Source organism: Anoplopoma fimbria, chromosome 23 (assembly GCF_027596085.1).
Source record: "Anoplopoma fimbria isolate UVic2021 breed Golden Eagle Sablefish chromosome 23, Afim_UVic_2022, whole genome shotgun sequence".
Classification (NCBI taxonomy): domain Eukaryota; kingdom Metazoa; phylum Chordata; class Actinopteri; order Perciformes; family Anoplopomatidae; genus Anoplopoma; species Anoplopoma fimbria.
The window spans coordinates 19,668,293-19,693,794 of NC_072471.1; the positions used below are offsets into that span (position 1 = coordinate 19,668,293).

The window sequence follows — 25,502 nt, forward strand, 5'->3', positions numbered from 1 at the left end:
ACAATCTGCTGCTGCTGGAGAACCAGTGGATCATGTTTGGATTTCTGTAGGGAGCTCTGTGTGACCAAAGCATGGAGTAAAGTATTGATTGATGAGGTCATAAAAGGGCTAACTTTGAGCAGGAGGGGGTTTTATGGGCGACCAATGAGTCAATTATCTTTAAATAAAGTCTATTGTCAGAGCATAGTAGGAGTTGTAGTAATAATGTCTTTCTGTCCGTATTATGAATTTTCACAAAGGAATGCACATAATAAAGACTGAAAAACAATAAGGCATTAGATTAAATGGACAAAACAAACACAAAACAAAATACAAAGGAATGCTGACTAAAACCAGCTGTATGCCGAGGCTTAAGCATATCTACCTACCCTTCTACTGAGCAACTCAGTCACTACAGAAACACAACACAAACATTTCATACACTATAATATTCATACCCCACTTTTATTCTTGTTTACCAAATTACTCTTGAACTTTATTTATTTGCAAAGTGAACTAGTCTAGTAATTAATTAATTAATTCCCCATCCATTCCACAAGTGAACCCCTTTGACAGATAACATCTATTCTTTTTAGGTTTTCTATACCCTTTAACTTTATACTTATTTCTAAAACCTCTTGATACAGATGTGAAGCACATTATTATGTTACATTATCTTTATACATTATATGTGCAGTTTTTAGATCAACTAGATCACATTACATTACATTACATTACATTACATGTCATTTAGCAGACGCTTTTATCCAAAGCGACTTACAGGAAGTGTATTCAACATAGGTATTCAAGAGAACTACTAGTCACCAGAAGTCATAAGTGCATCTCCTTTCTTAAACAAGCATCTTAAAGCATAAGCCAGAGCAAAAGTATAGTGCAGAGGCAAATTACTACGAAAACAATAATTGCAACAGACTAATACGAATATAATAAGTGCTACAAACTGCTACGAATAGGATAAGTGCAGTAAACAAATACAAATAATAAGTGCAGCGAACTGATACGACTACAGTAAGTGCAACAACTAATATGAATGCAATAAGTGCTACGAGGAAGGCTCAGGGTAGTACTTCTTGAAGAGGTGAGTTTTCAGCCTGCGCCTAAAGATGGGCAGCGACTCTGCTGTCCTGACGTCAGTGGGGAGTTCATTCCACCACTGAGGGGCCAGGACAGAAAAAAGCTGTGACCGGGTGGATCGGCCGCAGGGACCTCTGAGCGACGGGGCAACCAGTCGCCCCGAGGCCGCATCACAACATTTTTAAAGCATGAGTTTATAAATATTGTTTTTTGGTTCATAATAACCTGATCCATTTATAAGTGTGACTGGTGTTGGTTTTCTATGTGTTTACCTGCACACAGTAGGTCATGTATGGAACTATGAGAGAACAAACCGAATATATAGTGACTTCTCATTCATGATATCTTTGTTTTTTCATAATAATAAAAAATGGTTTTAGACATTTTAGTTCTACAATATTTATGTATATTCAAACATAAATTGTGATTATTATCCCACCCACAAATATATTTTCATAAGGTCTTTCTATTTCAACATAATTCATCCTAATTGTTGCTTGATTATTGATTTTTAAATATTCTAAACTTTGTTTTACTTACATTGAGTGATAACTTGATATAAATCCATTTCTCTAGGATGTCCAGTTCTGTTGACAGGACCAGTTCCATACTTTACAGGAGTTGCAAACTGTTTTCATTGATATGTCTTTTTTACTAAAGACATATCAATTCCAGTTTTATTGGTGGAATTTTTATTCTTAATTTTTCTAACAATTAGCAACACACCTAATAAAGCTAGAATAAATATTTTTATGAACAATGTCTTCATCTGAACATTATTTTTTTGGCTCCACAAATTCATTTGCTATTGTATCATACATATACTAACCTATCAACCTCATTGATGATCCTTACAGCCTTAATGATGCACAACAGTGTGTGTGTGTGTGCGTGTGTGTGTGTGTGTGTGTGTGTGTGTGTGTGTGTGTGTGTGTGTGTGTGTGTGTGTGTGTGTGTGTGTGTGTGTGTGTGTGTCAGGACAGACGGATGGCATTGACTGATGCTATGACCGACCTGGATGCTCTCATGCTTATGAACCGTCGGATCAGTGACCTTGATTGTTGTGGGATGTTTAGATGGATGGTGATCTGTATGACAGGTTTGAAACCTCCCATCAGTATTATTCATTTATGCTTCATGACATCATGACACAGTGTTCCATGTACACGATCAGTCAACTTTACTTAACTGTACTGCTGCTGCATATGTTTGGATGTCTTGTGCAGTAGTGACCTCTAATGAGTGGTGGAGCACCAGTTTATCTTTCTGTTCACGCAAGATTTATTGCAATAAGCTTTTTTTATTTTTTTTTAGCATGCCCCCACACTGTTTGCAGAAATATTTGGATATACAGTTTTTAGGGTGTATTTCAAGTGCACTGTTTTGTTGATGTATCAGAAGTATAAATTAGAATTTTCTTTCGGGGCAGTATTGTTGCAATGTGCTTTATTAAACTCCTATCTTTTTCCTTAAACACTCTTATCACCACGATGACACAACTTACAGGTGCATTAAGACCCTTTAGTGTCAGTTGCTCCAGCAGATTTAATCTTTAGCAAAGCTCTAGTTTGATTACACCAAAAGACAGCACAATGACAGCAGTGGTTCAAAGTGATACCCTCTAAAAACCTCCACCACTGTGTGCACCTTGTGGGAAGAGTATTGACTGGAACAGCAGATATCGTTTAGAGGAAACCTCTAAAGATGATGTGAATTCACCACAAAGGTTAAGGGAATAAAGACGATATGAAGCACTACTTGACTGATCTAACTGAGCGTGTCATGCATATAAGCACTTCCTCTGGAGTTCTGAACTCTATATTGCTGTGATCTGGGGCAACATTTGCATTACAGTTTACTGGCAGCTTTTCAACAGTGACATAACAAAGATTCCAGGAACACAAAGGTCCCAATTATTAGGAAAATAGCAATATTTTCCTTTGCTTTCTGCATCAACCCCCTGCATATTCATGAGAAGAATGTCAATAATTAGGAGGTTTCAGTCAGTTTGGCTGGTCACCTCCTGAGGAATCATATTTAGTCTAGACTGCTTTTTTAGTAGGACCTCAGGTTCTGTACATCCCAGCTGAAATTTATCTTGCCCATTTCAACTTCTCATCTCTCTCAAAACAACAGCTAAAAATGTTGTTCTTCCCAAATCATACAATGCAGTCAAAGTGTTTCATATTTTCTCATCTACTCCATCCCACTGGATTCAGTACTCTACATGTTTAGGTCATATCAGCAAAATGTTCTTAACCGCTGAAGTCTAACATCTGACCTTAATCAGACTGATCAGATGGTTTCTCTTGTTGAAGACCAGTCTGGAACCAAAAAGCCTCCGACAGCAGCCAGAAGAGAAAATTGATACAGTACAGACCTGTGCAGGATTTGAGATTATTTATTAATTAAATTTAATCCATATAACTGTTGAATTTATGATACTACATTATGATAAGTGCTGCAGTTCCTACACTCGTCATCTGGCTGTAAACACTTTGGGTTCCTTTCAGAATGTGGCCTAGGATTGCCATTTCCCTTTACTGTGCTTATAGCTTTGGATCTTAGTTCAGACTGCAACTAACATCAAATCAATACTGAAATAAAATAGCTGCCCCATGTTTCATTTACAGTAAAGTTCTGTAACAACAATGAAAATGCTCAGACGACATCCTTTGGGCTTCAGGTTGTAAAGACAATCGACAGCAGCATTAAATTAACACCTATAACAAGAGTCATTGTGCTTTCACAGCTGCTAGAAGGAAAACATTTTGAATTCCTTAAGTCATCTTGACCTTGTAGCCCTTTTTTCTTGATGTACTTTGGTTTATTTGTTGGAAAACATTTATTTGTTATTAATAATAATTATACTCATTGATCAATGGAAATTATGTTAAATGTAAAAAATCTACCATGGTACTAGGAAAAGACATCCATATTTGTTTGCCATTTTGAGTTACTTTCGTATTGTGTATGAAGTCTGACACAATCTTAATTAGGAGTCTGCAAATGGTGGTCATGGTAAGTACCATAGGCCATGATTGCAGCAAAAGATGACGATGATGAAGTTAGCAAGTCTTTGAAATGTTTTCTCTTCTCGGCCTTCATCATACCTGAGTGCATTTCACAACAATGCGCTTTTCCAGCAGGTGCTCCACGCTAAATCTCCCTGATTCTGACCAGCATAGATGAACCCTTAAAGGAAAGAGACTAAAGAGACCTGCACCTCTCACGCCAAAACCAATGTGGCAGAGACAATGGAAGAAGATAACAACTGTCATATCCTGATGATTGGCAGCCAATGTTTCTATTGGAAGACAAAGCCTCGTGGTGAGACAGAGAGCTGAAGGATCCAGAGCTAAATCAAGTTACAGAGACCTGAAACTGTCATGTTCTGTATGACTCAAATTACAGTAGTGGAGTGTGCTGCCCCTCCGAAGCTGGTGATTAAATTATGGGAGAACAGGGACAAGTACAAGGACTGATGGAATTAGAAAGTGACTGAAATAGAAACAAGAACATTTAAGACAGTAACAACTATGTAGCTTTTTTACACGACTTTATGTGCCGTAGCACATCTAGAACAAATATCCTTCATGTGGCACTATGAATGAATAAAACATCATCCGACCAATATATTTCCATTCCTGTTTAATCTGCCTTCTCCTCTAGAATTCCAGGCTCATGTTAAAGACTTTGCTGACATTGACACCAACAGCTGCCAAATCACATATACACACAAACATTTAGCAACTGTTCACAAACAAAAAATCCATACCATAAAACAGGGATTTTGTTAAATGCATCGGAACCAACTGTTACATCGATGCACAAGGCGCCCTTTAGCGTCTGTATGAGACACAGTAGTTTTCCACTAACTACAATGTAAAGCCATCTATGTCATTGGTAGACGCTCAGAGCAACTGGAGGTGACCTAGTATAAAGTAAAACAAAGTCCACAAAGGGAGGAGTTGTATGTACAGTCTCTCCCATCTGAGCCACTGAAGCTTTTAACTCCTTCAGAGTGGTGTAGGTGTCTTGGTGGCCTCCCTCACCAGTCTTCTTCTTGCCCGGTCACTCAGTTTGTGAGGACGGCCAGCTCTAGGCAGATTTAAACAAGTGCCATACTCCTTCCATTTCTTAATGATGGATTTAACTGAACTGTGGGATGTCCAGTGAGTTGGAAATCTTTTTGTAGCCATCTCCTGATTTATACTTTTCAATAATCTTTTCTCTGAGTTGCTTGGAGAGTTCTTTTGTCCTCCTGCAATTGTAGCAGGAATACTGATGAACCAGAGACTGGACCTCCCAGACACAGGTGTTTTTATACTACAATCACTTGACACACATCAACTGCACTCAGGTGATCTCCATTTCACTAATTGTGACACTGCTGGCATCAACTAGCTGGACCTCTGTTGAATTAGGTCAGTCACTTTAAAGGGGGTGAATATTTTTGCAAACACTTATTTTACACTATATATTTTTAATTAATTGACATTAGTTTGTCAAAATCTGTTTTCACTTTGACATGAAAGAAGCTTTTTTTGCAAATTCTTGTCAAAAAAGCCAAATTATATTGACCATGATTTCATGTATAAAAGCAACAAAAGGGGGAAACATCATTTTTATAGGCATTGTATCAGTTTTTTGATGGTTTCAGTATAGGTGGTCTGAGGACATATGAACACTCAGAGGGAATAGAATCCCTGGACTGGGCTTCTCTTTTCTTATGAATATGAAAGACCCACAAGTTCAACTCCGCTTTGAAGGGAAGTCAAATAAATTTGGATGGAAGGCTCAAAGTAATGAAGTAATAAACAGGCCATGGGATGGCAAAGTGACAATAGTTGCACAGTGGGACAAATCAGAGACACTTAATCAGAGACACTTGCTTTCCAAAATGCACAAGAGTAATACATAATTATTTATTCATTCACGTCATGAAGACCCTGGAGAGACTGGTTCTGCGGCACCTGAGGACCCAGCTTACAGCTTTCCTGGACCCACTACAGTTCGCCTATCTGCCACACAAAAGTTGGCTCTGTGGTGTATCACCAGGGACAACGAGGAGGAGTCTGGAGCTGGGTGCAGCAACAACCACCTGTCTGGACCAAGTCAGTGGGTGATTCAGGGAGGGAAGGATGAAGGGGTGCCAAAAACTGGACTGGACACACAACACTGCCATCCCTGGACAATCCTGCTCAAGGCATTCTACACCCTCTCCATCAGGACTGGAGATGAACTGTGGCCAGCTGGGTGGGTCTGGAGCTCTTTCAGCCAAACTCGGCCATCCTGACAATTCTCACCCTCTCCATGAGGAACTGTGGCAGCTGGGCAGCTCTTTCAGCCATCGGAGATTCTACCAAAGCTTCAGACGCTCATTTGTGCCCACTGCCATCAGACTGTACAACAACAGCGGAGACCACAGTCTGTCATCATGCTGACCAGCGCCCCCCATGTGGATATACTGTACATTTTTATTTTTATTCTTATTTCTGTTCTATCTTTATTTTGTTGTATAGTATGTGTATTTATTGTCTGTGTCTGTGTAGTTGAGCTGCTGCAACACTCGAATTTCCCCCATGGGGATCAATAAAGGAATATAATAATAATAATTCATTGGTTCATCCATTCACTAATGTATTCCTTGTCAGACAGTCTGGGCCGGAGTGGTCATTACCAAGCATGGCAATGTCCAAAGTAAAATTGTAGTGGAAAGCCAAAAACGTCAAAGCATTGACTTAAGGGAAGACATTCAAAATTTGGCAACAGAATTTGGCGGTGTGCTGGAGACTAACACCAGAGAGAAACTGTGACAAGCCAAGCAATAATCCAGACATGATGAAATCAAAGTGTAGATAACCTTTTTCTCATTTCAGAAAGTGAGGCAAGGCTGTACTGTAGTTTTTCACAATAACTGATGTATTTATGATATTTGAGAAGGAAAATTTTAAATAAATTGTTGGCATGTGTCTCCGTGTCGGGCATTAGGGGCCTTGTGTTTTTGAGGGGTCTAACAGCCTAAAGGATGCGTTGTATAGCAAAAACATTTCTAAATGACAGACGGTAGAATTCACTGCTCACTGCCACCAATCAGTTCATACTGCTTACACATTTTGCAATCAATAGTTCACATTCACTCACAATGTCTCGACAGTGCCACTGGAGTTAGTGACATCATGGTGGCTTTAGGGGTAATTAAACTAAAGTTGGGCGATTATGACACAGAGGAAATGTTTATTGGTCTTCTAACTGGGCATATCTAAAAATAGCCTATCTAACACCCCATCAGGTTCTGATGCCCTGGGGAGTGTAAACAAAGAGTACACTGTAATATTGGGATGGATTCAGTTAGTTTTTTTTGGCCTATATTTGTTTATACTATGGCCTATTAAATATACATCATTAAAAGTAAGAATTAGCTATTAGCAGCTCATGTTTGTAGTGTACCAATGTACCACAGACAGCTACCACTGGATTACTTTGGTACTGAAGAAATCATGATGATTCTAAGGCAAGCTCAGAGTTATAATGAGTGGATTTTTGAACATTTATTCTTATCAGAAAAATCTGTCACACTTAATCTTAAAATTGTGTACCATGTCTTAGGTCAGACTTTATTGATACATGACTTTAAGAAGGAATGTGATTTTTAAAATAAAAACTGCTGACCATGCTGGTAAATGGCCAAATCAGTGGTTCAAACTACAATAATTAACCTCCTTTAGTTTTCAGTACATTGGCATTATAGACTGTATATTGGCGGCTGTGGCTCAGGGGTGACATCGTGTTGGTCAGGTAGGGTTAATCATCTAACCTGATCGACAAGAAAGATTGTTTTCAATCAAAAGACCAATATGTGTATGAGAAAGATATCTAAACTCAGGGGCCCTCATCAGCTTCTTCTGTAGCTTTCAGCCAAAGATCTTTTGTCAGGAAGAAGTCACTCTGTAACATCACTTCATGGATGCAAGGGGTCTGTGGTGGTTTTCTCTTGAGGAAAGAGCTGTTTCACCTTACATTTCTCTAAATCTCACGATTCAGCTGCTATGCATATCATATCAATAGAGCTAATAGTTAACCATAGGGATGTCAAATATATGGAGCAACTATTGGGTAAATACAATTAAAAGGTATAAAATTACAAAGGCTACACCTGTTATTTCAATGTGTCAGAAACATTTAATCAAGATTTCATGACCTCTGTTGCACATCTGGTTTTGAGGTTACTGGTCAGAACAGTAATGATGCTGCCACTACAAACTGTAGTTTCTCTGGCTGTTGAGCCCAAAAAAAGGTGATAATAAATCGAATTACTAACGGACTATAAATAACTCATTTTATTAATTTAATAACACACTATCAAACCCCTAGCCTAGCTACATTCATATTTTAGTTGGTACCAAAATAGCATTCACGTTCACTTCCAGCATTGGCCTCTGATGACAATTAAGTTTTTTAATTATTGTAAAACATATGGACATAACCTCAAAATATTCTATGTTATCCACTTTTCTTACCATATATGGAAATGACCTTAATCATTTTTATTATATCATCTTATTGTACGATATATTGACATGACCTTAATCATTTATACATTATCGTCTTATCGTACAATATATGGAGATGACCTTAAACATTTATATGCTAATGACTTATGGTAAAATATTAGAATATGACTTCCATCATTTTTACATGATCGACTCATTGTATCATACATAGACATGATCTCAATCAGTTTAGCTGCCCTCGATATTGACAGTTCTGTTAACATGATAGCCAACATGATGCAAGAATAAACATCGGGGTTTTCCGTACCATTAAAAGACTTAGGCATTGAGTAGAGGATGCACATTTAGGTTGAAAGAGGCGTATTATTATTATTATTATTATTATTATTTGTTGTTGTTGTTGTTATTTTGGCTGTTATTTCTTTTAAGTTTTATTTTTTCTGGATATTTTAGTATTTTCTATAAATTCCAATGTCTGAATATTCTTTTTTATTTGAATTATTTCTGGATTACTTCAACAAAAGTAAACATACTTTTAGGGCCTACAGTGTATTTTCCTTTGGATAAGACTGCAGGTTTGCTCTATGTGGCAGCTCATTCAGACACACACCAAGGACTCCAGAGACTGGCCATCGCTCTCACTCTGTCAAACAGATAACACAGCAGAGAGAGGAGAAAGAGAGGGAGACAGAGCAACAGAATGGGGTTAGAGATGGAGAGGGGAGAGGAAGTGTGGAAGGGAGAGTCCGAGCCAGTGGAGGCACATTGTTCCTGTCTGACTCACTCAGGCCTCACCTCCAGCTGATGCTCCCTGCAGCCAGGTCCTTTCACAACTTATCACACTCCCAGGAGCTACTCCCCACCGACAGGAATTTACTGCCAAATCCAATAATTACTTTGCAGACTTTGGTGGCTCTTGCATTATGGGAGCCTATTCACATACACAGTCTCCAGTGACTGTGACCCCAAGTCAAAATTGTCAATTTAATCATAATTAATAATGGCACTACTGCAGCGTTTCAATCCTGCTAGTCAAAGTCATTAAAGTAGCTCCAAGAACCCCCCGACTGTATTGTCTGAAGGAAGTAATCAACTTTGGACAGGCCTCAGTAGTTCATTAATATAGCACCTCCAGAAGAAAAAGAGGAGGAAAGGGTGACTTTGTCTACAGGACATTGACTGTTTGATATTAAGGCATTGTATAAAGTGAAACAAGTAATCATTCTTTAAATTATGTCTATTATTGACTAAATAGAGATTGATCAAGGTGTTATTTCTTACACTATATGGCTCAAATTAGTGGTGGAGGACAAATATTAAATATTCTTATTGTAATAAACCCAATGTTAGAAGTAAGTTATAAGCTACAGTTGAATAAAAACAGATTTTTATAATATTTGCTGTCACATTATCCTGACAGTTGTACATATGTAAAATAATCTGTTCTCCTTATGACATTTGAAAGATTCCACTACGCCTGAAGGAAAACAACCAATCAGAGCCGTGGAGTCTCTAACGCCGCTGTCACTCACTGCTTCACATGCACATTCTGCCCCATGGGCATCAGCTGGTCAAAGTGGCGTTATAAACACTCACCCCACACAACATGTGTTGGATGGATAGTGAAACACCTAAAACATGCACACTGTGCTGCATTAACTGCTACCTGTGAGTGTGTCCACTTATTGACCGACAGCACAAGGATAAACTGGTTGGTTTTCACCAACACAGTTAAAGATTAAAGAAACCCCAGAGTAAGGGCCTCTACCCTGAAAGTTCAAATGATTCTAGAACATGAAATAATAAAATAAAGTAATTTCCTTAACCAGTGAAGCGTCACAATCACAGCACAAGCCTCTCCTCTCTTTTCCAAGGACTGTAAATGAAGCTAACAGCAAATGACAACATCTGGTGAATTCGTCTTACTCATTTAGGGGCCAGCAGGTTAGCTAGCTAGCTTGCTCATTCCATGATTTTTATGCTACAATAACAGCACATAAAAAGCAACACATGAACTGCTGGGTTTGGACTACCTTACTTTAACAAATAGCCAGATTTGACTGTTTTTAACCTACCGTTCATGATGACCGATACCCTTTCGCTAATAGCTAGCGTGCTGACTATTGTTATGATTGTGGTTGGGTAAGAGCGCCTTCAACGGTCTGTAATGGTGACAGAAAAAAGTATAAACTCTAATACAATTCTGTGAATTTGAGTCTACAAGCATGGCTGTATGTTAGCAACTAGCATTAGTCTACTGCTTCCATCAACAACACTACTAAATACACATATACAATGTTTTTCATTTAGTTACGCTTTAAGGGACAAATTAAAAAAAAGACCCAGTTTTCAAATGGTAAATGATTTAGGAAGCGAGAGCCAGAAAATCTCTATAGCCGTCAGAGATCTGTGCTTACCCTGAAAGCTCCCGACTGACAGGTAAAGCCAGGTGAGTGCTGGGATGAAGAGCAGGGCGAGAGAGGCCGCCAGGAACTTCCTGCGCCCGCGACACATTCCCAGCATCCTCTGGTCCAAAGCAAATGGGAAGAGAGGTAAAGGGACCTCTATGTAGGTAGCAGCTGTTGTCCAGGCTGATTCATGGCACTAGAGGAGAGGGGAGAGAAGGAATAACTATGTTAGAGAAGGTGCTGCCATTTCACATCCTATATGGAAGGCCGACGCATGGCTTCTGCTGCTGTGAAGGAAAAAAACACCTGAACCACCTGTGCCAAAAGACCTATTTTGAATAATAAACTCAAGATCCTGTAATACTGTTAATAATTATTCATTGTAGGCTTTAAATCGACATCCATTAAAAATGGAAGCAGCTATACTGGAGTCAGAGCACCCTATGTAACTCAGAGTGACGGAGCCTTTTTGCTGAAAGGGCATTAGCATGAGAGAGACCTATTTATGTGAAACTATGAATCATCAGATTTCCAGGATTAGCAGAAGTCTTTAACAAACATCTATTAGCAGAGAGTTGGGGCTAGAGTTGGGCTGGTGTGAACATTTTCACCCAATTGATATCAAGCCAAACGCCAGATCGGACCGGTATACCGAATGCCACCACAGGGTGTCTCACTTGACTCAGTAGCCAATAAACTCTAAAGAAGAAGAAGGCAGCGAGTGAAGCAGCAGCACAACTGACACATTGTGTTTTTATTACCTCACAACAATCATTCAACTTTTTTCTGCTTCAAATCCAAAATGTTGCCATATTAGTGCACTATGAGTTTTCTTTGAGACTAACTCTGCCATGTCTCATCCCGTCCCCCTGAAAGACACATACACTTTGTCATATACAACGACTTCCATGCACCTTGTCCCACCTCGGTTGAAATCTCCTTTTTGTTGTCGGCCTCGGCTGGGCAATAAACTGCAGACGGCCTGTCAGACACTATTGGCTCCGTTAGCCGTTTGTAAACCGGATTATGTTAATCACGTTGTCAGATTGCTTATTACTAATGCAATACAGGTTAGATTTAGCACCGCCCGCACAGGTTGCTGATTTAGGCTACTACTTTATTCACCAGAATGTGTCATAATGTTGTTATCTAAACATAGGTCCGGCTGCTTTGCGTGAAATCAAACCAGTTCAAGCTCATACACTGGATGGACCCGACTCTAGTTGGGGCACCATATTTGGTGGCTCCGGCAGTCCATGTCGATGTGTCCTTGGGCAAGACACTTAACCCCAAATTGCTCCCATCAGGCTCAGTTAACGTAACACTCATCATGTATGAGTGTGTATGAATGTTAACGTTAGGGTCCTGATGGTCAGGTGGCACCTTGCATTAATACGTTGCTCCTGTCATCAATGTATGAATGGGTTTGAATGGGTGAATGATTAGTAATGTAAAAGCGCTTTGAATGTGGTCATAAATAACTAGACAAAGCGCTTTTATTAAAACCAGTTACAGTCAACATGATGGACCCGACTCATTACCATTAGTATAACCTAACCCAAGTTATTCAACTAGCTAGCAAAATTCAAATTATACCAATCTGTAACTCATTTCACAACTATTTAAAGAACTGAGACTGGTTTGGAAGAGTGACATTTTCATATAGCATGGCCTATACCAGCGGATGCAGCTGTACAGGATGTAATATATATTAACCAAAGCATAGCCTTGATGAAAAAATAAACGCTGGTTCTCCGACATCTAATTGCACAAAAACAGATTTGGGGAAAGACATGACCAATCAAAACGATTCTCCATGGAGCAAACTCTTCTAGCCCATTAAATCATCCACATCAAATTTAAAGTCAGACACTGCAAGCAGCAAGCAGTTCAATCTTTTTTTCACCTGCCAGTTGAAGAGAATGATCAGGCAGTCACATTATAATCTGACGTGATGACCTAAACTAATTTGTCAATTTCCAGTGCGATTCAGGGCAGAGAGTATAGCAGTCTCATTATATGATATTAGTCGAAATCCTCTTTCAGTTGCAGCCACATTTGTCTAATTACCCCGTTGACCTCAGTCGATTTTTAATCTCCACCAGAGACTGCCCAGGGATGGCACATAATACCTCTAGCTGACACTGTGGAGGCTGGCACATTCACAAACCAGAATGCCAATTATCACAGTGCCACCCAGTAGAATGCAGTAGAGGGAGCGGGTTTCCAGCACTCTTAATGAACTCAGAGCAGACTGAATCTACAGTTTTTTGTTGCGGCCTGTGTGAGAGGAGGTCAAATGAGGCTAAAGGAGATTAAACTAGTCTCTCGAGTTCGACAACCACCGCTTTGATAGGCGCATTATGAGTCATTCAGTGGCTCCTCAGCCTCTGACCCCTGTGCTATATTAGCTCTCCACTGGATACTGTGATTTACATTGCAAATTCTAAACTGAAGACATTTATTACACTAGTCAAGAGAGGTGTCATACCACTGAGTAAGGGAGGAAAGGCATTATGGACGTAGCAGAAAGGAGGTTGCAGGAGCTCAGACTGAAGGGAATGATTGTTAATACAGGTAATCAGCCCAACCACTCATTTCATTCAGCGGGAATCATACTCTCTCAGAAGGACATCATTTCTTGAATTGTTATTGTCACTGTGCTTTTAGAGTCAACTGAAGATATAATGGACATTCATCAGTTTAAATTAAATTCATGTAGCTACGGCTTGTCCGGCCATCCAGTTTAATAACCTTTATTTCAATGATATTGCCATGACCTCTCTTTCAACACTTAACAGGATCTCCACAGCTTTCTTGGCACAAAGTGGGATCCTGGCAGAAGACTTAATTGTACTCCATGTTTAAACTTAACTTGCACCAAAGAAGACCCAGTCCTCCCTGAAACCCACAAACATTTATAATCAGAGAGGAAGATGAATCACATCCAATCTTTTCTAATTTTGCCCACTACAAAAAGTAATGTGATATCCATGGCCTGGCTTCAAATGTTCAGTCATTACTAGAGATGGTGAGCCTTCCCTCGTGGCCCAACAATAAGGAATTCTATATCCACAGCTCAATAGTAAATTGCTTTGTGTTGACACTAAAAGTGATGAGCGATGATGATGGGAGCAGTGGTTTATTGGTAAAAAGAGGCCATGGGGAAACATGCCGAGAGTCTGATTGAATTGTTGTGTGTGAAGGACTGCGCTGCAGTGGAGATGTTCAGACGATAGATTTACAGAGGTTAGTTCTCATTTCATCTGCAGGCTCTTTTCCATAGCACATCTCAAACAGAGACTGTTAATGTTGGGTACCTTTGTACATTACCACAGTTCAAACTCAAAACTATACTGTACTATGCAAATAATACTACAATAGTCCAGAGACCTTTGTCTGCTACCTTCATTCATAGATAACATAAGAGCGCTGATGATGAAGGCCCAGCATGTTTAACTGTCGGTCAATGCAGAGGGCCAAATACATATCATCTCCCATCAGCCCAAAACCAACCTGTTAAGTGAGAAATATAAACTTTGAAAAACCGTCATCACTATAACACACTGTGCAGTTTTGAGGAGGGTTTGCTGAAACTTTTCAGGCCTAGTCTTTCAGAATGAGATGTGATTGTTTTTGTTAGAAGCCGTAGTCTTCTCTGACTTACCAGGAAAGTAATCTTCCCCCTAAAAAAACAAAGTTATTCCAGCCAGCATAGCAGCATTAGCAAATCTTTGTGTCAATTTTTGCCGTGAAAAGAAGACAACATACAGTTCTGGTCCAACAGCGTCTACTCTTTCTTCATGTTGGTTAAGATGAAAAAAGCTTTAATTTTTTCAGAATTGTAAATTATTTTAAGTGTGATATTCCCATATTGGCTGTGATGAAAAAGATTGAAATAATAACAGTAAAATATGTGAAAAAATAATAAAAGGGAAAAATTCCAAAAGTATGGCTGGGAACCAGGTTGCTTAGCAGTACAGTTCAGGTACAACTTAAAACAACAGCATGGCTGTAACTACTAACAAATAAATCACTTTAAATTCACATTATGAGGCAGCCTCCTCCTCTTACCAAAACACATGTGGGTCTTTACCTCTTTTTCCATTCTTATTTGGAGCCAATAAACAATTGGATTGTTAAATATGTTTTGCTCTCCTAAGATATATTCCCTGACATGGCACACAGACTGAACATTGGTAAAATTCTGTTTTGAGAAGAGAATCCTTTTTACTTTTGTAATGTGATATTATACTTTCACCGCAAAATAAATTAAAAAAAATACTATATATATTCTATTTACTCCTGGCTAAACAATAAGCAACCAAAAACCTATGTACAAAAAAAACACGTTGATTTGCCATGAAACCAACAGATTTAAAATAAATACCGTGACACATATTTTGTTCATACCGGCCAGCACTACTGCCGGGTCAGTCAGCACCATTGTAACAAACACAACAGAGGAGCACATACACCCACAGGACAGAACAGACACTTCAAACAGAAGGCCCGTCTCTGGACCGCAGGCTACGCTAGTTAGCGAATTGTTGTCTCATTAGTGGTGTAATAAACAGTAAATACATTGACTCAGTGCTTTGTTCTATATCACTGTTCCCTTAGCTCCTATAGCTGTCATAAGGAAAAATTTAAAATCTTTGTTTTCGTCCCTTCCGGTCTTCCTGCTAATTACTTATCCATATACTTAACAGCAGTGATATATTTTGATAATGAACTGGATCGTGTTTCCAACACTCATAACATTTTCACAACAACTTTTGCCTTATAGCTATCATCCTCCAGTTTCTTTAGACAATAACTCCAAAATGGGAGGGAATATACTTGAGCATGGAAGTTTTTTTCTTGGGATCAGTATGTTTTTGGAAGCCCTTCCGACACAATATCGAGTTTCAATTAATTATCATGTGACCGAGGTGAAAAGTACAATTTAATTGATCTATTTTACAAAAATGGGAAAACAATTGATTCTATGCATCATTCATTCTTTCAAAGTGTTATCAATATTGGAAATAAATTTGATTAAATTAAATAAGTTTGATATTTATTAAGCTATTCATATTTTCCCAGCATGCTCATCTCCTCTCTGCTCTGTGTCCAGCAGTCTGCAGCTCAGTCTAAGTTTCAAGTAGTTTCTGTGACTCTCGGTCAAAGCCGAGTCAGTCATGGCTTCCTCGTTGCTCTGATTTGGTTCCTTTTCTCGAAGGAAGCGTCCTGTCACATGATGTCGTCACGGACCGTCGGAAAGTTGAAAATCTGACAATAATAATTTTTTGCAATTTCTGGCTATGACAAATGGTGTGATTCAGAAAGAAAAGCTGCCGGTGGGCTTTGGGTTAAGGAGGTTGACTAAAGAAGATCATGAGAAGCAGTTAAAAAGAAAGAACCGACCCATCTTTCCATCAGCGTTCAGACCTGACCGGAACAGGAAGTGATAAGAATACAATGCGCCCCACCGAGTGTGCGTATTACAGCCACGTAGTGCGAGTATGTATGAGTGTGAAGATGAGGAGCAGCCTCTGTTCTGTGGAGGCAGCAGACAGGGGGATTCTCCACGTGATAATCAAGAGTGGCCACGGGTCAAAAGCATCCACGTTATCCTGACAGGAGGACGGAGTGTACTGGGCCTTACCCACGCAGAGGAGGACATGTATTGATTGTGCATGGGGAGTTGGCTACCATTTCATGATGTTACCATAGCTGTCCACTCATTAGTAGTCTGTTATAGTAGGGAGGCGCCAGTGCAGTACCATGCTAAGGAGGCTCTACAGCATGTGTGTCACTGGAGCTTTAGAAAATCAGAAAGACATTCAGCAGGGCTCGTAGAAGAGCCAAATGAAAATATAGACAAAATGAACACAGATTTGAACAATCACAAGTTCTAAATGTTATCCTTTAACTTTGTTTCTGTCATCTAAATTGGTTATTAGCATAACAACACATCATTCAAATGATTGAGGAAATAAATGATTGTATTTTTCTTTAAATATCGACTTCAATAAAAAACTTGAGGGTGGCATTAGTAGTTTAATGAAGTATTTTAAGCTGCTTAGAGCTAGTGTTATGGAGTTAAACAGCTTATAGCCAATCTCTAGTATGTATTTTATATTGCTGTGAAAACAACTGCATTTATTCAAGTTTCTCAATATTCAAGTTTGGAGCTTGAATGCACCATAATGCAACTGAATGGAGCCTCCATACATTAGCAGTTAGCTCCAAGCAGGACTGTTCTACGGAGAGACTCTGGGCTGTCGGTCATTATGATTACTCTGAGCAGAAAACATGGGAATGAATTCCAATATAAGAGGCCTAACATTATGTGTCTGATTAAGTTAGTTGATCCCAGATGTTGCTATGCTGTTAGCTCCGTTACTTATCCAAGCAGGACTTTGCTGCCACAGGCTGCTAACAGCTGGCAATAAAGGGGGCTACGTTAACGTTAAATCACTTTGCAGGTTTCATCAGATCTGTTGTTCAAAATGTAGCATTATGAGGGAGCGGCAACTAGAAAGCATTAATGGCAATCTCACGATCCCATATTTTGAATGAATATCGGTTATAAAGATCACATGTATTTTTTACTTTCCCGATCAGACAACTGCATGAAGCATCGGAGTCAAACACAGAATTTACTTGCCCGGGCAAGCGTTAATGAGGAGCCTTGTTTAGTACTGAAGATTCACAGAAATCCTCAGCAGCGAGTTAACCTAAACTTTATTACAGAAGTCATATACATACAGGTACATCCATGAAATGTGACCTCTGCCTTTAACCCATCCTCTGCATCAGGAGAAGTGGCTGCTGTAAAGAGCCAGGAGCAACATGGGGTTCAGAGTCTCGCCCATGGACACTTGGACATGTGGACAGTAGGAGCCGGGATATTAAGGTGGTATGCACCAAGTTAATTGCTGAGATCTGGGAAAGCAGCTAAACAACTAGCAAAAAGTCAGACAGGTTAAGAGATAGAAACAATCGAACCATTTGCCAAAAGAATGTTGATGATGGAAGATTGTGAAATACGCCCAAACTATGTTCAGTTAAATCTTTTTATTATCTCCAATTCAAATGCCAACCTTCTACAGTATCTGCCTATAACAACTCTCCACCTCTCTAATAACGTACCAGAAGTAACCCGACTAGCGTTGTAATGATTGGTGTAGGACCTGTCCCCATGTTATCAGGACAACACGGCAGAGATGGGTTCTAGAGTCTGTGACGTGTTCATGATTTGTTTACAAGAGCAGAACGTTCTTCATAGATCAAACCTCTTCATTTTGCTGTCAAAGTGCACCAGATTGATTTCACTTGGCCAAAATCTAAGATTTTTCGCATAATATGTGACGTCCTTCTCTTTGAAAGATAGAAAAGAACCCTGGTAATGTTCTTTTCCACATTAAAATTCAATTTAGGATATGTCAAGCTTATGTCATGATGGAGTCCAATCTATTCTCTAAGAATGCACTCAAAAATAAATTGTTTGTAAGCAATTTGAACTCAGAGCATCCTCTCCGTCTCCCTTTAATCACTGTCTGGGCGTGATCCTCACTCGTAGCAGTGACAGGCCGTTCTCTGAGTCGAGTGTTTGCGATCACTGATCTTCCAGCTACACTTTTGACATTTCAGCTTTGAGATGAACCACTGTTAAATTGGGAGGGACACAGACCTATGAAGCAATTAATCATGGCCAAGTCGCAGCTGGAGGCTAAGCAGAGAAAAAAGACCCCATCCTGCTGAAACATTCATCTTCATGGTGATTCCTTTCCTTCCTCGTCTCCCTCTGGCTGCAGGGTCTTTGTGGTTTTCCAAAGACAAGTAGCACCGTTGATACAGGGAGAGTCCAACACTTTCATATTGTTGGTTGGTTATTTGAATGGCTTCTTTTACAGCTTACATAAAGTTGCCGTGAGGAACTTTTAACTGGTTATGAAACCGTCTCAGTTTAATACAGATGCTTCTATACGACCTACATCAGTAAATGAGACCGTCAGCGAGTAGATTGTCTATGTGTATATTGTTTTATATTACCACTAGTGCCACTTGGCCAGATTTCATGCAAAATCAGACTAAACCGTAAAGGTCCATCTTAAAGTCCTTCAGCCCAGACTCCAGCTGACCCAGACCCAGAACTGGCTTTGCTGCCGCCTTTGACCTGCAGTCAGCAGGGCAGAATGTTAGACCTGCTGCGGTAAAATGAAATGGGTTCTCAGTTTCTCGTGTGCAGTTGGACTCATCAACAAAGCCCCGGGACGCTAACTGACTACAGTCAAGAAAAAATGTCAAGTCTACAACTGTACTACATTTGACATTTTAATAACATACTTGTTTTAACGTACTCTTCATTTTATTTGTTTGTTGATCAAATTTTCATTTGAAATTTTGAAATGATGTCTTTTACTATTGCACTGTTTATTGTTACACACCAATCCCCCAAGCCATATTCCCTGTATGTGTGTAACGTGCTAGGCAATAAACCGTTTCAGATTCTGATTCAGAAAAACTTTTTTTCGCCATGTTCAGAGCCTTGTGGATGACATAGAAATGCCCTGAAATACATATTGAGCACCTTTAAAATATGCGATGAGACCCCAAAACCACTTCACTAAGTGGTTTTCAAAGAACAAAAAGAACTCACCACTGACTTTTAAAATCACTTTCAGAGATTGTACTGTAATCCACAATATGAGCTACTGTCGATACTTTTGTTTCGTTCATATGCACTATTTTATCTGATTATGTAATAGTCATATGTGTTCATCGAGTCATCAAAATCTCACCCCAGCCAGGTAACCAAAGTTGGCAACCATGTATTTGAAATTCAAATGGAAGCAATGAAATCTTCTTTTCATCCACCAATGTATTTTGGATTCATGTGGAAATTTGAAGGAATAAGTAGCACTAGTATTGTTGATCTCCTCTGTCAGACGCCATCAGGCAGTGCTAAGAAACATAAGCACACACAGATGGATCTTCCCTGTCTGTTTGTAAAGCCTCTCCCCTTCATCCTCTGCTTAACAGGAACCCTTTTATGGAGGCAAACATCCTGCTGGTTTCTCTGTTCCCGGGAGATATACTGGAGCTTTGTGGTTTGGTACAAATGTTAAACAAACATAAAGAACAGGCCAAACAATCGTCGTTCAATTCAAACATTAACGATTATGACCCTCTTCCCTCTTCCTCTCTTATGTTATTTACTCTCACACATGGGTTGGATAAATTACAGTATAGTACAATGCAATCCAATCACTGGCCAACAACACAATGTACCACAATTTCAACAATACCACAGCTAAATCAACACCTCTGAGTGTCTCAAGACTAAATAGAACATTGTGAGCTTTGCACATTTCATTGCAGTGCTTTTATAGCAGGGCTACTGTGCGTCATATCTAGCCAGATTTATTTGGTGAAGTTTTAAGATCTCTGCCTCCGAGACTGCTGCCACCAAACCGATACAATGGGAATGAATGGATTTCGATTTGTATGACAGCATGACATGACCTTTGAAAAATAGGAACCATTTATTTTGTTTAAACAAGGCCTATACTTTTCATGCTGGATGCCAAAAAACAATCCTCTTAAGAACAGACATCAGACCCTCAGAGCTGCAGACTTGGGACTTGAGTCAGACTTCCGTCTTTCTTGTCAAAGTTAAAGCTCTGGGTGGCCTCAAAACTGAGACCTGAACCTGGGCAATAACTATTTTTAAAACCTGGTCAGACTGAACCCATCTGCAAAGATTTAGAACTAACCCCCAATTTTTGTTTTACAGACGCAGCCACCAAGAACTTCCCCTCCCTCCATGATGAGGCCCAGGTCTATCCATGGCAGATCCATGCTGGTATCAGAACCGTGTCCTTTGCTGAAAGGAGTTCCCCGTGGTGACATGATCACAACCTGCGCTTCATGAGCGAAGGTGTGTACGTTGCCTGGTCGTGCACCGCTGACTTTTTTTAACTAGGCATGCACAATCAGAGCTTTTCAAACGTGACCGTCATAAATAGTTTACATCTTTTTTTACAGGGCTTGTATACAGGCAATAAAGTAGTCAATGAATATGAGACATGAGCTTACGGTTTACATTGAGGAGGTTGGTTTATGGCGTTTTGCCGGTTGCACTTGTTGTTTTCTTGCGTCTTGACCATACAGAACATTGAGCCTTAATGCCTTTGTGTGTGTTCGTAGCTCGTAGAGTATAAACAAAGCTTTATGCCCCTATGGTGCCCTATGGATCCTCCAGTCCATGTCGACGTGTCCTTGGGCAATACACTTACTTACTGAGCCCAAACAGTTCATGAGCATAACCGTTTCCTTTTTCGTTCACACCTAATAGCCAGAGGTCTCCCCTCCACCCTCTGAGTGACGTTGTTGTTTTGTGTCCCAGAGACAGCATGGTCGAAGGGGATGTTAAATGCACCGCATGTACACTATAGACCTACAGATTAAAAAAAATGCAAAAACTGTTAAGTCATAAATCTTTCAGAAAAGCAGTCAAAACCAAAAGACAGCTTCAGGATGGGAGACAGAGGGGGAGATAGTGAAGTGAGGGAGCAAGACGGGTTTTTCTTGTGAAGTCATTAAGGTGAACTGGAAAATAAGCAGCGGTGAAAGAAGTATTCAGATCTTTCAAATGAGTAAAAGTAGGCCTAAAAATACTACACTGTAGAAATATGTTGTTACAAGTAACAGTCCTTCATTCAAAAACGTACTCTAGTAAACGTACAAAAGTATTTGGATGAATTGGAGTTTTTTTATTTGACTGTTTAATGCCACCTTTCTTCACTAAATTATAAATCTGTGTGTTAAAAAAGTAACCACGGGTAAGATGTAATCTGACTGTCTGTATCCTTGTGGGGTTTGATACTGATGACACTTTTTTGTTTGAATTGGGTCCAACTGCTACTGTACCATGGGTAAAAATGTTTATTATGCAGGATGGTTCAATCCATCACTTTAATGTTGCACTGGTAAAGCTGGAGCTAATTTGAACCCCTTACTACAATACACTGCTGGATGTCTTAACCTATAATGATGTATTATATAGTGATTCAAATATAAATAAACTAACTAACTAGTGATTAAAGCTTTAAAATATGTAATTATATTATAATATGCAGTGGAGTAAAAAGTGCATGTGTAATGGAGTAGAAGTATAAAGTAGCAGTGATTGTTAATACTACTAAGTAAAGTACGAGTACCTCTCAATTATACTTAAATGTGTACTTCAGTACAATATTTGAGTAAATGTACTCAAAATATGTAAATAATAAGTATTGGCAACTGAGGGGAGGAAAACATTGAAGTTTCAACAAGTGCAAGTCAGAGCAACATACTGTGATAATCATGGCCTGAACAAACACGTCTGTATCCTCAGTGTGAGGTCAGAGACACACAGCGCCCTCCAACCCACGCCTGGGTCTGCTCTCACAACTCTACACCTTCTGGTTTGACTCTCACTTTAAAGTTGTGTTGTTGCTGTTCTGTTTTGTGAAATGATGTTGTGTTTTGACCCTCGTGCCCACCGTAGTTATGGCCTTCATCTTAATATCCACAGATCACCACTACACGGAGCCACTGAAGAGCAGCACAGTGGCAACTCAGAATGGAATGTCTAGCTAATTAGAATGAATCAAAGTCAATCAATGGGAAATAATGAATAACCAATTACATCTGTAATCAGTGGGTAATTCACTGAAACATTTTGTTTACTCAATGAATCACAGTTGGAGATAAAGAAATGTTAAGGTTTACTGATATTTCAGTGGCAGACTGAGCTAATTACTGCATTAGTACTCTGAAGCGATCAGGGAATTCATTTTGGAAGCCAGTTAAATAGTGTTCTCACGGCAGAATCCAAGTGTTGTGGACATGTACGTCTGTGGAGCTTGTAGTGTCACATCAAATTTATGTGGAAAAAATAATGGATCCAATTATCAGTTTTCAGGATTCATCCTTTAGGGCAGGGGTGTCAAACTCAAATACACAGTGGGCCGAAATAAAGAAATTGATACAAGTCAAGGGCCAGATGGGTTCAACGTTTATTGAAAACTTATTTAAAGAACCTTAGTGCACATATTGAACCTGGAACTAACAAGGCCTATAGAGTATTGCCTATAAAACAACATTAATTATGAAATAAAAATGATAAATAATACATAAATAAATAAAAATAAAAGTAATAAAATCAGTTTCATAAATTGCTTATGGCTCTATCTGCAGTTTTTCCAGAGTAATTTCAAGTGAAAACATTTTCTACAGGCAAACAACAGCCAAAAATAATTTACTTCAAAGAAAAATCAAATGTCCTGTAGTAGCAAGAGAAAAAAATGCAAAAATGAAACTACATTAAAAACTGAAAATGTCTGTTCATATGTTGTATTCTTTCATTACAGCCACACTGTCTCCGCACAGAAGACACACAGCTTTGCCCTTGAAAACTCCTGTTTTAGCCATTTTTTGGGGAGAGGGATAGTTGAAAGTTGACACGAGTGGTATGTAATACAGACTGTGAGGCCCGCGATTGACGTGCCGACACACGGACAGTGCATTGTGGGATTTGTAGTATTTTGGTGGTGCGTGCGATACACCGGCAGGCCAGCTCTAATAGTCAATAGATTTTATTATGCGGGCCAAAGATAATTCATTCACGGGCCGGATGTGGCCCGCGGGCCTTGAGTTTGACACATGTGCTTTAGGGTGTCAACCGTGAGAGCACGACCGGTCACATGTGCACGCCAGGGTCCAAGAACACGAGAAAATCTTCAGTTGACCTTCACGTCGAAGTCTTTCAACACATCACTCAGGACAGGCTATGTGGGGTCTCCATGTCCGTAGTACAGAATGTTGCATCCAAGCTGAATTACTCAGCTACATAGATCTTATTGCTGGAGTTTGATGGGACAAAAGCAAGTGACTTTGACACAATGCTTTCCCCAACTGTTGATATGTCCTATTCTAACCTCTTATTGTGCTGTTATACTAAAACATGCTTTTACACACACTAGTCACCACTATTACCTTAAGACTGTGGCATTTTACACTGCATCAGTTAGCCTAGGGGGTTGCAGACTTTTCCTCCTTGTAGCTCTTCTACTCTTCTACTTGGTTTAAGTCACTGCATCTCCCAACAAAACAACACGGCTGAATTTCAAGTTTTTTCAGACTAACATCATTAAAACAGAGCGGCCATGTGTGCTCTACTATTGTTCATATGCATGCATGTCAGTGATCAAGGCCTGGCACACCAAGCAAAGCACCTTGTGTCCAATGAAACCGGCAACCCTGACTACAGCAATTGATAAATGATGTGGTTTTCAAGGCAGTTCAACAATGTTTTTATTTCATATGGTTAATGGTAAATGGACTTGTATAGTGCTTTACTAGTTTTCCAACCACTCAAAGCTCTTTAACACTACTCGTCATCATTCACCCATTCACACCCATTCATACACTGATGACAGGGACTAATTGCAAGGTGTCCCCTGCACATCAGGAGTCTAACTAACATTCATATACATTCACACACTGCAGGCCTGCGGGAGCAATTTGGGGTGAAGTGTTTTGCCCAAGGACACATGGACTAGTGGAGCCGGAAATCGAACCGCCGATCCTCTGATTGAAGGACGACCCTGCTCTACTACTGAGCCACAGATGTGTGAAAAAAGGGGAAGGAATGAGTTGCCCCTCAGCTGGTACCACGTTTAATACCCGCCAGACCCCATCCGAAACAACGCCAACATGCATGTTCAATGTGAGGAGCCCATGCAGAGCACCATGGGACATGAACCTTGGCCGGTGTTCAGGGTCAGCGAGTGTTAACTGCTGCAGCTGTCGGACCGCGGAGCAGCTCTCCGTTACCCTTCTGTCCAAATTCAAAACGACCTCATTTGTTTGTCCATCATGTGGCTTTCTAACTCTCGGGCCCAGGTGTGTCTGGGTGCCTTCCAGGCCTCACTTCATATATTTGCATTTGTCAAACTACACTGGTTTTAATCACATTCGTCACCACTCATTGATATTTAAAAGTCTTTATCAGTTAAATCAAACAGACAACACTGAACCACCTGGGAGTCTACTTAATGTGTCCATTAGTCTCCTGAAACATAACATAATGACATTCATTTGCCTTGGCGCTGAGCAGTCTCACTGCTCGCTGAGCATCGAAGAGAGACGATCACACAGAAGACTGCAACATTTCAGACAGGACAAGCAAACCGACTAAAGGCAAATAAGTGATTTTATATTTGTATTAGAGGTGGGGGGATTCAAAAAAGAAAAGAAATGACACGCATAAGAATCAAAATTCTTATCCTGTATGATTCAGAATGTATTCATATATTCCAAATGTTGATTTTTGCAGGTCTGTTTTGCAAGTCAACAGTGCGTTTCATTCGTAGAGCTTTTTAGATCACAACGTTCACTTCTGAAATAGAAAAGTGGCATACACACATGTATCTGTCTTTTCCTGTTCGGCCCAAAATCATGTTTA

The 25,502-nt window shown here is 39.7% G+C and overlaps 1 protein-coding gene across 1 annotated transcript in view; it reads right to left on the bottom strand.

Moving 5' to 3' along the window:
* The window catches only part of large1 (LARGE xylosyl- and glucuronyltransferase 1), a 99,546-nt gene that overhangs the window by 65,733 nt on the left and 8,311 nt on the right, over nucleotides 1-25,502 (bottom strand). Inside the window, exon 2 of the mRNA XM_054624986.1 lies at nucleotides 11,009-11,195. Within this exon, the coding sequence (XP_054480961.1) occupies nucleotides 11,009-11,114 (106 nt within the window). The 5' untranslated portion in view covers nucleotides 11,115-11,195. The remainder of the gene's footprint in view (nucleotides 1-11,008; nucleotides 11,196-25,502) is intronic.